The sequence below is a fragment of the Acipenser ruthenus genome, chromosome 15 (assembly GCF_902713425.1).
Source record: "Acipenser ruthenus chromosome 15, fAciRut3.2 maternal haplotype, whole genome shotgun sequence".
NCBI classification, from domain to species: Eukaryota; Metazoa; Chordata; class Actinopteri; order Acipenseriformes; family Acipenseridae; genus Acipenser; species Acipenser ruthenus.
This window is the reverse complement of record NC_081203.1, coordinates 32,087,416-32,102,053: the sequence shown is the minus strand read 5'-3', so window position 1 is coordinate 32,102,053 and position 14,638 is coordinate 32,087,416. Positions and strand designations below refer to the sequence as shown.

At 37.2% G+C, this 14,638-nt stretch overlaps 1 protein-coding gene and 1 long non-coding RNA gene across 2 annotated transcripts in view; both read left to right on the top strand.

The window, feature by feature from the left end:
- The first annotated feature begins 1,779 nt into the window (after positions 1-1,779).
- On the top strand, positions 1,780-4,016 carry LOC117973936 (uncharacterized). Its single transcript, XR_004664170.2, has 4 exons — positions 1,780-1,904; positions 2,731-2,854; positions 3,505-3,525; positions 3,879-4,016. It is a non-coding gene; the product is annotated as an uncharacterized LOC117973936 (long non-coding RNA).
- Positions 4,017-6,485: 2,469 nt separating this feature from the next.
- LOC117417015 (apoptosis-stimulating of p53 protein 1) overlaps positions 6,486-14,638 on the top strand; it is a 44,151-nt gene continuing 35,998 nt past the window's right edge. The window contains exon 1 of the mRNA XM_034905718.2: positions 6,486-7,656. Within this exon, the coding sequence (XP_034761609.2) occupies positions 7,648-7,656 (9 nt within the window). The 5' untranslated portion in view covers positions 6,486-7,647. The remainder of the gene's footprint in view (positions 7,657-14,638) is intronic.

The following is a 14,638-nucleotide window of genomic DNA, read 5'->3' as shown; positions in this document are numbered from 1 at the left end:
GAATTGTCTAGCCCTGGATTTGGATTTAACCCCGGTCCTCAGGTGCCTCCATCAAAAAACAGGATTTTGTTTCAACCACAAACGAAATATTTGTTTTTATACAGGTATTGTTTTCCAGTGCACATAAGACAGTGCTTGCAGACTGTCCCTGAGACTATAAACAGTCGTGGTTTACCACCAGAATTCTATTAAAAAAAAAAGCAAAAAGATGAAAAGCACTGGTCTGACTGAGCAGGTACACCACATGACGCGCTCTGTTACGGATAGCGCTGACCTCTACTGGCGTGAAAAGGTAAAAAGGTGTCACCTCTACCTGCTCAAAATCAGATCTCTTTGTATGGTGGTTAAGACGTTCACACGGGAGCCTGTTGCACACAACGTGGCTTTTAAAGAACATTCAAATGTGTTTTTAGTTCTCATTCTGGGATTAGAGAACCGCTGCCAAGCCAACTTGTTTACAGACAACAACAAAAAAATCACTTGCAAATCTTAATCATGCTTGGCACAATTTTTATACCATGGGAAATGTATTCATGTTATTGTCAATCTTATGCTGGTTCTGAGAGGGTCCCTTAGCTCCTCTGAACTCACCTGTTTCAGTATGTGGAACTGGAGGAGAAAGGAGTCTGATGGAGTTAACAAAACCTGATGACCAACTTTATTAAAGGCCACCATGCATTTATTTTCATTGGGACACACAGGTTTTGTTAGGTTTTATTGACGTACAGAATGGAATTGTCTCCTGTTACTCAGCAATTCCAGTTATGAAGCTGGAGTTGCACCTTTGTTTCTGTTGAACAGCACTTGATGGAAGATATGTTTATAGAATGTAGTTTCACAAGAATTAGCAGACTGTTCAAGGTTTTTACTGGGGCTGTCTCTGTACATCAGAAGAGCACACGTTTCAATCCTCATTGTGTCTGGTCTGGCATGCCAGAATCTGAACTAACAGCAGCACGCTAACAGATCTTGATAGCCCATGGGGTGTGTGTGTTTAGGAGGGGGATACCATCTGAAGGCAGTGTAGGCCTTCATAGTGGTTACAGGTGTACAGAGTCAGTTAACAGACTGGAGCTGGTCCCGAGGTTAAGAGGGTCTGGGGAAATGATTTTGCTTTATAACCTGAGGTTGTCAACATTCGATAGAAATGGCCTTCCACGTACGCCATCTGGTGGTCATTAGGAGAACACCTTGAGTCCTGCTCCATATAAAATCCTGATGATGATGATGATTATTATTATTATTATTATTATTATTATTATTATTATTATTATTATTATTATTAAGAGGGAGATATTTTTTACTTAGGGATCTCTATTTGTTTAGAAAGCCTGGGTTTGAAGGCCCTCCTGGCAGACAAACTGTCCTGTCAAATACCTTTACCATGCCCCCCAGATTTAGATTTGATCTGATATAGACTGAAATGCTGAATCTTAAACAAAACAAAAAAAATGAAAAGAAAAATGAAATCTTGACTGAAGAGGATCTTCCTTTAAGTGGCTTTTTAAATATTTACTGTTGCTCATTTCAAAACAACAGTACATTTAAAAATAATAGATAAATAAATAAACGGATAACGCAATTAATTTAGATTTCTGTTTAACGCACTTTGCGGCTAGTTTCGCAGACCCCAAAGAGCAGTAATGTTGGACTATTTAATGTTTATTTGGGTAAAGTCATCCAATATTATAGGTCTCTGAAACTAGCCGTTGATCATTTATTAATGTACAGGTTTGGAAAGTGTCGTTTAAGACTTCCCCAGCAGAGGGCACTGCTAAAAATTACTTTCGTTAAAAGCTCACCAGATCCTTCCCACAAAACACCACGGTAACTCCTGCAGCAGACAGTGACCTTCTTGAATCGGTTGCTGGTGTTTGAAATAGAGTACAGATCACATACACAAGGTGAGTAAATTGAGACATCACTGTTTCTCTTGTCAAATACATATTACACGGTAGTCTGTATATGTAATGTATTGGTATAGCAAGTGCTGTTAAATTTGAAATAAAACGTTTTATTAGATAATACACAATGGCGTATTGGGTTCTAGGCCTCCTAGCTAACTACTGAGAAAAAATAATGGGTACATTTTTGTCCACCAAATGACAGAAGAATTTATTGTGCACTGACCTTTCATTTCATTTGAAAATCGCTCTTTGTAAAATGCTGAGATTATTTTTAAAACGCATTGGGTCACCAACGTAAATATGTAGGGCCCTTAATTAAGAATGTCCACTAAAACAAGTCAAGTGTTGTTTTATCATGCTACGGTATGGTAAGACTAAATAAGAGAGAAAACATACCAAAATCTGTTAGGAAAATGTACAGTGCGGTTGACACTCGACAGCACTGCAAACCTCCCTGAGCAACGCGTCCTTGAGGAAGATACTTTACACTTTTCAGAGATTTCAGAGAACAAGTGGTAATGCACATTTTCTTGAAAAACTTTTATGTAGGTGGACTTGGTGGCACGTTGATGTTACTTGCTTGTAGAAAGCTACACACAGACATGTTAAATGATCTTATTTTTGTTAGGACTTGCTTTCATAAACGTCAAAAATGTGTTATTTTCTGAACTGAATGCTGCTGCTGTCCTTCAAAATCCAATACAAAGGCAGTACTTGCATGTCAAGACACATTCAGATTGTGTGCCTGGACCTATTAGAACTCGTATAACCCAGTACTGTGCTTTTTAAAAGTGATGTGTGCTTTTGTTTTTTGTAATTGCAGATGGCAGGGCGTGCTTTTGCAGCGTGGTGGTCCAAGATGAGGCCGTACTACACTCAAGCATACCAAGAGATGTGGGTTGGCGTGGGCATTATGACATACCTGTACTACAAAGTATCATACGGTGGTAAGTCTGATCGCTCACTCTGTTAGGGCAGGTTCAAAATTAAGGCATGTGTGCAGAAAGTCAGGCCAATGTAAAACTGTTCTATATTCTTTCGAACACATGAAATGTTCTTTTTGAGCCGTTGTCCTAACCTTAATCAAGAACTGATTTATATTTTAAACTTGGTATTCAAATTCTCTGGCTTGGCCCTTTGCTGACCAGCCTGGCCTGTCTTTCTGCACCTATGCTGATTTTTAAGCTGTGTTCTGAAAGGCTGCTTCCCAAGAAGGGTTTGGGAACCCACATACAGTTCCACGTACTACACAGATAATCTTATGCCCTAGCGAATTGGGATGGGAAACAAGTTCACAAGACACACTGGCAAACCACTTTTTCACATAATCACATCTTCCAGAAATCTGTGAAAGCAGATTTATCATGAGGAGGTTCTGAATTATTATATAAACACTTTAAATCTAAACTTTTGTTATTTAGATCGCTGCAGAGCTATATTCAGCTCTTGCAAATACAACACCACCCAAAACAGCAGACCAGTAAACTAATCTTGTCTCTGGCCATGTGAAAGTTGTTCTATTTTCTGTAGCTTCATTTTTTAGGATTATCGTTCTGTAATATGAATTGTGAATCTGAATGCTTTCTTTCTGTTTTAGGAAAGAAAGCTGTGAAAGACAGTAAGTATTTTAATTTGCTGAACAATTCCCTTAATTAAACCCTTCTTTTCCTAGTGGTTTGTATATAAATGTAGATTGTTCTCCCCCTCCCTTTCTTTCTAAATTGGTATTATTTCATTATTGATTTAATTCATTTGAATAGCATGTATCCATTTTTCAAAAGCAATTTAATACAAACCCTGTTAAATAAAATTGATCAATAATGAGAATTTTCTTGTAGAATAATTTAAACAATACATTTAAGATGTTGAATATCTTCAAAGCATTTTTTAAAAAAATATATAAACTTGGTATTACTGTTCATACATTACTTTTATTGAGCACAAATTGAATCCCCTCCCTTTTTATTCCAGAGTCCTCAGGACATCATTAATTTAAGAAGCTTGCCTGGACATTGGCCCACTATGATTATTTGTCCCCATTCTGAATAGTCACCACCTGTATGTACTGTACCTGTCTGTATTTTGGAAACAATAAAATTGACTGTAAAATGTTGGTGTTGGTTCATTGCATAAAGCAGCATGCATGTGGTCAATTCAAATTCATTGCATAAATGTGTCTTTTTGTAAGGATACTTATTTTACCATTGATGTCAGCTATTGTGTATGTATGTACCTGCAAAAGATGAGATCCTTGGGGGCTGCAATATAAACTTGAGTTACATTTTCCATGTTTTCTGTAATTTATTTATTTTGTAAATACTGCTAATATCTTATTAACTATTTGAGACTTCGTATCTTCAATATTCTGGAAACACCTCAGGCAAAATGTAACTGCATCCTTCACTTTCACCTATGACCTGATATGCTATTGCAATTGTAAAGGAAATTGATAGAAGCTCATTTGGAGTCATTGTTGGTTTGATATATTTTCATTTTCATTAGGAGAATCTAAATATAAAACCTGAGATCTCTGCAAAATGTCCTTATGTCGCAATATGAAACATTTGCAAATGCACAGAGCTGCCATCTATGAACCACTGTCTAATCATACAATTTAAAAAGATACAGGGATAATGCTTTGGGGTTATTATGTGACATAAAACATTTCCAAAACCATTTCTTGGGTTTGAACTGTATTGATATGTTCCTGCTCTATCCCCTGAAAAATACAGGCTACAGAGCTGATATTGTTTGGCTACTATATTTCTCTTTACACTTGGGGGACTGTGAACAGGACCCAAAACAAAATCCAACTCTGAAACACAAGTTCAGAAGAATGGTGTGATTTTTATTTATGGTGTCCAAAAGTTGTATTCACACAACAACAAAAAGAACAAACAAAATTTGAATAGAGAAGAGGGCCTTTCTCCCCCATGGTTACAAGGCCATGGTTACAAGGGGCCTGGATTCTGGTCACAGAGGCTCCCTTGTTTGTGTCTGCCTCCTGGTCACAGGTGGAATTGTGGGCTCTATTGTTCTGTAGGTGTAAACACACTTATGCTGCCAAGTCAGCAGTCCTCGTTCTATGCTTCCCAAACACCACTAACTGCCAAGCCATCACAGTCCCCTTAAATACTTTACATCTCCGCCTCCCCAATCAGTGATACGCCTATCACTAGTTGGCAGGTGTATCGCTAATCTGTATTGGACAAGGGAAGGTTGAAAGCGTCTATGTGACTGACCTTACCAAGATGGCCACCATAAACCAGCCATAGGCAGTGGTCAGTTCCATCCTGGTAAGGGAAGGAAGTTAATGGCTTTAGCACCTCTGTCTGCCGGGAGGCCGAACTTCATAACGACATGTTCCTCACAGACTAAATAAGGTTTAGAGTTGTACCTCTTTCTGAGATCCTCCTGCAGTTATTCCAAACGCAATGCAATGGTTGTTCAATACAATACCATATTATTACCATTTTAAATGGCGATCATACTGCTACTGTGACTGGTGTAAGATAAGAGTGCAGCCAATGTGTCATACCAACGCAGTGAAATGTTCTTGGCATAGTTCATGGCAAGAATGGCCAATGCAGAAGTTCTGTTCTATTGCTGTGCTATTCCTGGCATTTAAAGAAAACTGGGAGCAATCAAGACAAACAAAAAATGTGTGGTTATATATTAACAATATGTTAAATGTAGAAGGAATGTGTAAGAAAATGTATGTGGACATGGGTCATTTCAACAAACAGGAGAGCACAGGAGGATGCAAATGTCCCTTTGCACAAACAAACTTACTGAGGAAAGTGAACAGTGAACCCTTTGCATCTTTAACTGCTCTGCTTCAGTAGCATAATTGTATTTTCAAAAGCAGACATTTAATTCTAAGACACATTCTAGAAATGTGATACAAATTAAACATGTAGAATATACAAATACGTAATCAGTGTGCCATTGGCTTTCACTGGGATTCCAAATCATGTTATAACTCGTGATAAAACGACAAGGAGAGTTTGGGTAAGCAAGTGTGCTGATGAATAGTCTAGAATAAAAATCCTTGCTGTCTTTATTCACACTGCAGACTCTTATCTCCTGGTACAATTAGCGCTGTAATTATCACATTGTACACCAAGGTGGCAGCAAAGTAATATACATGTATTACAGTAACTGCGTCTAAAATAGATGACGCGTTTAAATTCAAATACTGCACTGTATATAATAAACAATTCAGCTAGTACCATATAAATATAATGACCATGTATTTGATTTATTTAAACAGGTAATAAACATGTTGTCCAAAAAGTGATAACAACTACTACTAGCGAAAACAACAATTAACACCTAGTATAGGCATAGACCAGTGGCTCAATTTAATCATTTTATGATTGCTACATTATACTTTTTAATCGAGTATCTTACAGTTACAGATGTACTGTACAGAATGTTGCAAAATAAAGGAACAGAATCAATATGGAAATGCATATGGATAACTAGCACTTGAGATCGATTAGCAAGTGAGCCACCTGGTACTGATGTTCCTGATTTAAACCCCGTTTTTAAAAAATCGCTGCACCTTACCGTCCTGTTTTGTTTCGCGAATGCTCTGATTTAGGGGAAACTGGGTTGATGTATTTTTTAAACTGCACATTCCAGACATTCCGCGTCAACGTGTGACGTCACCGAGAACCTTTGTCAAGCGCAACGGAACGCCTGCTTCCTTGTTACCTGCACTGGAGCAATTAAATCTCTCCGTAATAACGGCGGACCGTTGCTGTAAAAACTATATATACTCACTTTAATATAAATGCGAGCTGTAAGGAAAACAAACCACAAATACAAGCGGATATTTTGGTGCTTTAATTTTACTAGTCACCATTCTAGTACTAGTAGTGGCGTTTTGATCGCCGCGCTGTGTCCGCTGCTGTAACAACAATAACATTCACACTTGAAGAATCTGCATTTAAATTAAAATAGGTGTTTGTGTTGACGGTGCGAGTAACTGTGTTAGGTTACCAATAATCGAAGCTTTCCTTTCGGTGGGGAACGAAACGTGATAATGTCGTGATTGAGGCTGTTGTAAATATTTCATATGTGATGTTTTGGGTTTGCCGTGAATATATTTCGAGCGTGCTTGTGAGAGAGCGGAGCTGGGGCCCAGCCCCTTTGAACAGGGGGGGAAAGAACAGAGAAGTGCCTGATTCATGACTGTGAACCAGTGGCTTTCTTCTTGCGCCCTGATATTACACAATCCTGTGTGTTTTTCAGAGGACGCCTCATTCTCATACTGAAGTGCAATCACAGAACAAACCAGAAAACAAGGTCAAAGATTAAGAAGTGGGATTCGACTGGAAAAGCGGCTTTAACGGTGCAGTGTAAGTGATCACGCTTACCCCGTGTGTGTGTTTTAAGTACGAGTCCTCGGGAATACATCACACTAAGACATGCTGTAATCACCGTTCGCAAAATCCGCAAGTGTCTTTGTTGTGGAGCCTGCGGTTTTGTTTTTTTGTTGTTTACCTGTTTGGTGTACGAGCACTGACCCAGTTTGGCCTAGACTGAGGAGGCAAGCTTTCTAATCTTCTTACCACATCGTTGTTCTGTTTGAGAGGCCTGCTGCTGCAGCTGAACCGGGGATCCCACATCTCCTCGGTGGAGCTGAAGAAGGGTCCGAAGAAGAAGAACCCTTTTCTGAAAGACATTTTTTTTTCTGCTCTGATGTCGGATTTCCTCTGAAACGATTCCAGATATGATGCCGGTAAGCCAGTTTATAATGTACAATACTGTACAGTAACTCAAATTATTATCAGCAGAGGGTTCTGTTTAATCGAATTCCTTAGACTCCCGCTATGTGTTTTTTGTATTGTTGAATTTAATCTACAAATCTTTCGGATAGATAAAAAATATCTATCTATATATTGGAAACTAAAGGTTATGTATACACGTATACATATTGTGCTGTATTATAACGTGTCTTTTCCCGTTGCCTATAACTAATATAATATGCATTATGTGTAGGATATTAAATATTGCTATTTGTAAAATGGCTTTATATATATATATATATATATATATATATATATATATATATATATATATATATATATATATATATATATATAATCAATCTCTTAAGAGTGTAAAATGTAACGGTCTTGGTATAATGCTTCTCCACTACGGACAGTAAGAAAAGGGTCTGTCAGTTGTGTCACTAAACTATGTATGCACTAAATTGAGACTTAGCTCTGTAAATGGTAGTTTATGTTCTTTGACAGGGGAGGGGGCACTTAAAAATGAATGGAGTGGAATGTCACAATTTGAATGACCACAGGACTCGCTATTCACTGAAGTGTGGCTAACCAGCAGGAAGCTGTGAACCACATTGGTGTCCTAAGTGCGTCAAGGTTTTAATTTATTATAAATGTTGCGATGGATATTACTGCTGTTGTGAAAAAAATATATGGTAAACATTATATTGGAAAATCAAAACTTGCGCAACCTGGCCTGTCTGATTGTTTTTATAACCAAAAAGAATGATGGTTTAACAAGTAATACATTTACTTTGATCGAGTTTTGAATTTTTAATTTTGCAATGTGAAATCACAGAAACCAAATGCCCAGTAAACTCAGTTCAGGTTAATACTGTATGGGTAACTGGTACATCTACATTTCTTTGTGTAACTGTACTCTACTTCATATTGTATTATATGTTATGAGCAGTAGGTGTTTAACAGCTTGCTGAATTTTTTGTGAATACGGGTCTAACAATTATATTTGTCGCATTCCATTTCTGCACATTTCCCTTCATGCAGTACAGCAGCTGGAGCAGGTATGCAGTCCTGCAGCAATGACCATCATGCGTTTTGTCTTGATTGTGGAATGTGTGTGTTAATTCTTTATTGGCCCACACCTATGTTTGTTAACCTAGCTTGATAACAAACAGAACTGGTTCATTTTTTCTGCCAACCTTTACCTGTCAGCCCTTTACATTTAGCCATGACGGATGCTGTTAAACCAAAGAGACCAACAATGATCTCTATTTTAGAATATGCATTGCTGAATTTCCCTCTACTCCAGTTGGTGGATATCACTATACTGAGAAATTCTTTCTAAACACTCAGTTTGGGCCACTGCAGATTTTTTTCCCCCTAGCTAATCTTTCTCTCTTTATGGCACCAATAATTTTTACAGCAGACTGCAATTTGGACAGTTTTCTGTGAATAGTAATTTTACACTAGTGAACAAAATAAAAACAACCAGTTTCTCACAAATTTTATAACATTACGTTTACAAATATTGTGTCATTTTCAATCTAAAACAAATTGATCACACTCTGGTGTTCATTGGTTATACAAGTATAGAAACTTTTACAAGTGTGTTGATCAGGGATTGATTGAGGAAATGAAACGTTTTGTCTTTCTGTAAAAAAAAAAAAAAAAAAAAGGTATTTCATATACCAGAGGATTGTGTGCTGTGGCACCTTTTAATCATGTCTTCAAAGCTAAATCTGCATCTAGCTGTATCTGGACAATGCCTGCCAATCGGAGCATACACATTAGGTAACATGTATTTTTTATTAAAGTTGGCTTGAATCTGAATATGATTTAATATTTCACCTGTGTGTGTTTGTTTTCTACATGTTTCTATAGTTTTAGCATTCTTTGCACTCTTGTCAGAAAACATTGTCTCTTAACAGTTCATGCATACAATTATTAACTATTCATGTTCAGGTCTGTTATTTAAACAGTAATTTGGTTAACCACATTTATTAATAAGCTAATAAAATGTATTTGCCCAGTGTTTTGGTGAGTCAGTCAACTGCCTTTTAAGACAAATTTATGTTTTGTTGTGAACAGTCTTTCTAATCCATTGTGCCACAGAAATTAGATAAATGCTTTGAAAGTAGGTACATATTTCTTCACATAAAAGGTCCATATAATATAGCACTTTGTGCTTTTTGCTGAAACAGCATTAGTACTGTACTTGCTGTTTTACTGTATAACTATCGCTTGTAAGGTGACTGATTGGTACTGTGCCATGATCGCTTGGAAATATGTCTGAGATGATGAAGGTTACACTGTGCTGTCAGATCAGGTACTGTAGAGAGGTGCGCTGGCAGCAGGATTTAATTCCCCTCCTTGCTGTATCCTCGATGTTCTGTACAGTGCATACATGGCATAATTCAGAAGTGTGAGTGAACCTGACCCTTTAATACAGATTGGATCTTTTGCAGTGTCGGAAGCCGAGCGACTGGCCCGATTTAACAGTTAAGATGGATATGTGACATGTTGCATGTTCTTGGCAATTTATTCTCATACCAGGAAGTTTTCTCTTTGCCAGAAACTTTCTTCACTGCTCTGGTGAATGTTTTGATGTGTTTTTTCGGGGCGTTGCTTCTAAATATTTCTGCATGCCACAGCAATCTTACAAACCTAATCCAGTGTTGGGGCTTTAGAATCTTGTTCGATGTGCTTTGTTGAACTCGTATGTTCTTTGTACAGTAAACAGAACCAGGGTTCTTTGTGAAGTACTGTGGAGCGCTCCAGGTGTGGCTGATGGCAGTAAAGGTGTGATCATTCACTGGGCAGTGTGATTTGTATTGGCCACACTTGGTATGAGACTATATGAAACACCCAGGTGGAACGCTACCCTTCCCAGGGTCTAGAGAGAACCATGATCAACGATACTGACAAATACACTTCTGAACCCCAAGGACTCAGGACAGGCATCTGTGATCGGAAGATTTTATCTTTCTTTTTTTTGGATGAAACCATCCTTTTTATTGCGAGTTTTGGGATATGATTTTGATTTTCTGTTTTGCTCATACAATGTGCCGACGGTAAAGTATATTCATGATCAACTTTCCGGCAGTACAACAAAATCTGGATAAAGGATACCACACCCTCGAAGTGAAGTAAAGTCAATTCAAAAAGTATTACAAGTGTTTTATGTACTGTGTACTTGACATAATTGCATTTATGGCTATTTGCTTATCATGTAGGACCATTTACTTAGCTAAATATGTACATCATCCATTCAGTGTTTAAATTTTGTTTTACATTTTGTTTAATATGCTGTAAGATAGCTGGTGGTGTCTACTGTGCTCTATATCCTATTCAGCTGATGAGTATATTAAAAACGAAATGAAAGTCACCCATATGCTCTGTCCATGTTGCATTTGCTGCTTAAAAGTAAGATAAGTAAGAGGAAGAAAATGTCTATTCTAGGTCATATTAATCATTGATTCATTTGAATTTACAGAAGTCACTTGAATGCGAGTATAAAGTTCCCATGTCACTGTGCAGTGCGGACTGGCTTATCTGTTTGTCTAGCTGGTCCAGGGTTGTATCCCGGGGATTAATGAACAATGGTTTTTGCAGATGGAATTTATAGCACATGTCAGAAATGTGTACCTCTTTCAATGTAATCATTGCACAGTGCTGCCTGACTGGTACAGTAGTTACAGTCTGTTATGGCTGGTGAGGTTTTTATTATGCAGTTGCTCTTTTATGTTTTCAGGGGGTGACACCACCAGCTACCTCACCGCATATTATCTCATGAGTGTTGACTTGTTGGATGTTGAGGCACTGTTTTTAATCCTTTCAAAAATAACATTATTGATTTTGAAATCTTTGTTCTTTGAAAGAAATTTGTTTATTTAAATATTTCCAGACGCAGCTGGTTTAATAGCAGATCTGAATTTGTGTCAAAACTTTTTTCCTCTTCCCCCATAATCGTCCCCATCTCCGTTTCTCTTCGATGTTTATCTCCATGTTATCTAGATGCATAATCTTAAGATATTTCTTGTCTGCTACAGTAGTACGATTACTCTGAAGCAGTAGGATACAATAGTCTGTTGGTTATTTCATTTTTGTGGGAGGTTATTTTTATTTATTTATTTATTTTTTTTTTTTTGTATTTTTAGAGCCGAAACAAGTACAACTATCTCATTTTGAAAGAACGAGGTTTCTTCATGCACACATTTACACTCTGCTTCTTGAACTATTTGCATCTCTTTTGCCAGAATTTCTCTGAAGGATCATGGATGGATGAAACAATTTAATCTTGCTATCCCTTTTTTTTTAAATATATATATATATATATATATATATAAGTAGAACAAGTGCTGAAGCTATATTTATGTGACATTTTCCATTACATATTTATATATAGATTTTTTTAATGCGGCTCCTGACAAGGCATTGTCATTTCACAAGGCCATTAGAAATAATATTAGGCTTCTTGTCAAATACGAACGCTGGCTGAGAGTTATGCAGTGCAAACTTTAGATTGCCTTGGAGATTTCAACTTTTTACTTAAAATATCTCTTAATTTTTTTTACTGCTGAGTGGCCAAATGTCTGTTGAAAATATTTACATAATTGACATGGCCAAAATAATCGTTCACATTTCCATATGTGCTTTGAACCTAATCTGTGCTGGGCTGTGTTGACTGTACTGTACACTCACAGTACTACTGTAAATCACACTGACGTCAACAGCTATATTTTATATTCCTGTATTTTAAAGCTTTATGTGGTTTGTTTAAACATTTAACTCTAAACTAAGCACTGCTACAGTGTTCTTGATGAAGTCACTGCAGAAACTGGATGTAAGGTACAGTGTAAAAGTGTACTGCTGTTGCAGCTTTTTCTTGGCATTCAAACTGAGAATCGCAATGAAGAATTATTGTAGATTCATGTTGTTTTTTTTTTTTTTAAATAAAACTAAACTTTCAGGCATCCATTCAAACCTTGACCTATTCATTTAGGTTTGTGCTGACTCTGTCGATCTGGAATGTTACACTTGCAGGATATCTAATTGGCTAATCATTAGCAGATATTACTAAACCACTTTACCTGTTTGAATACTTTTGCCCATCCAATCATTTCATTTGACTGTCATCTTTGTTGCTACAGTGCCCCTGAGACGGGTACAAACAAACCGACTTTACTCTTAACTAAGTCTTGGGGTACCAATGCGGTTTTTGTTTGTGTTGGCTGAAGGATGATGCACGATTCAAGGTTGTAGTAAGCTTGCTGCGTTGTTGAGACATGCATATTACTGCTCTTTACTATTCAGCTGGGTTAAAATGATACTATGAGTCTTTTTATCCTCTTGATAAAATGTTCATTATTCCACAAATATTGGTCTTTTTAAAGAATGGGCCCTTGTCTTGTTTGTGCAGAAGCCCATTGCTACCTGTGTTGGACGTCCCTAACGTACAATACAGTACCTATTAGAATAAATATTTAACCCTTGTGTTCACTTCTACTGTTTTCAGTAAATCATGATGGCACAGCATTTGTTTTGAGTGGAGTACTAACATGTAGAAACCATGGAAGACTCCAATAGGTGCAGACCATCTACAGAATCATGTTCAACTCACTAAATCCGTTTCTACAGGAAAGTTATAAAGTGTACCTTTTAAGAAAAGTAGGCTTCGATTCCCTTAACTCTTTAGGTTTCAGAACATCCTGCGGATCCTAACTGGTTTACAAAGGAGGCGCTAGGTGTTTTCGCTCTTGCTTGTTTCCCACAACCGTACTCAGTTCCATGGATAGAAAGTACAACTACTCTACAGAGACAAGAGCAAGGAGCTTTCCCATTTGTATCTGTGAACTTCACTACTGCCACTGATAACGCCTCTTTTAGGAAACACTTGACACAACGTTCAGATCCTGTTGAAAACAAAACAAGAGTTCATGGTTTAGCACATTTAGAAAACTTTTTTTGCCAGTTCCCTGCTTTTCCATTTTGCATCCAAATGGCCTTTTGCACTAGGGTATTTTCTGTTCTGAGGTAATTCAGGACTTTCTTTCCCCTAAAATCCCCTAACCCCCATCCATATCCATTTGTTTTGTAAAATCCACCCAGTAGAACAGTAGGAGTTCAGTGTTTGATTGCAGTGTATACAGGCTATACTGTGCTAGGAATCCGTGGCTTATGTACTGTAGCAGTACTCCTGCTGTGCAGAGACAGGTTTCATAATCTGAGAGACCCCAATGCATTATTGAACCAGCTCTGCATTATTGAAACAATATAACTTTGAATATTTTATTCAGGCACATTAGTGGGGAAAAATGAGGATATGCCATTATCTTGAAATGCCATGTCTACTCATAAATTACAGATAACTGTTATTGGTATGCCTAGTTTAGAATATATATATATATATATATATATATATATATATATATATATATATATATATATATATATATATATATATATATATATATATATAGATATCTATCTTGAAGACTTGAATAAACAAATCTTGAGATGGTTTTGTTAAATTTAAAAACAGTTGAGAACACTGTTTTAAAATGTTTGCCCTCGGTTGGTAGTGAGGGTTAATGGCGGTGTCGGGTTCAGGTTTTACATATTTCGTTTATTTCTTTATTCAAAAAACATAATCAGGATTGTAACTGTTTATTTACTTGTCCTGCTTCTGTAGATAATGGACATTGGCTCACATCCATTTCCTGCCAGGCGCTCTCTCTCGCCTGTCAGCTGCGTTAGGTGGGGGGGTGATGAGACACAAAAACATTTTCACACCTAAAAACCAAAATATGCCATTTTGAAAATCGTTTTGATTAGGAACAATCCTAAGAGTCCATGTATTGCTAATGTGATTGGTAAATCACAGGACCAAGGCTTCAGTTGTGGAAATACAGGATAGATAGTTGTGTTAACAGATCCACCCTTTGAACACAGTGGGTGCCCATCCCAGCTATA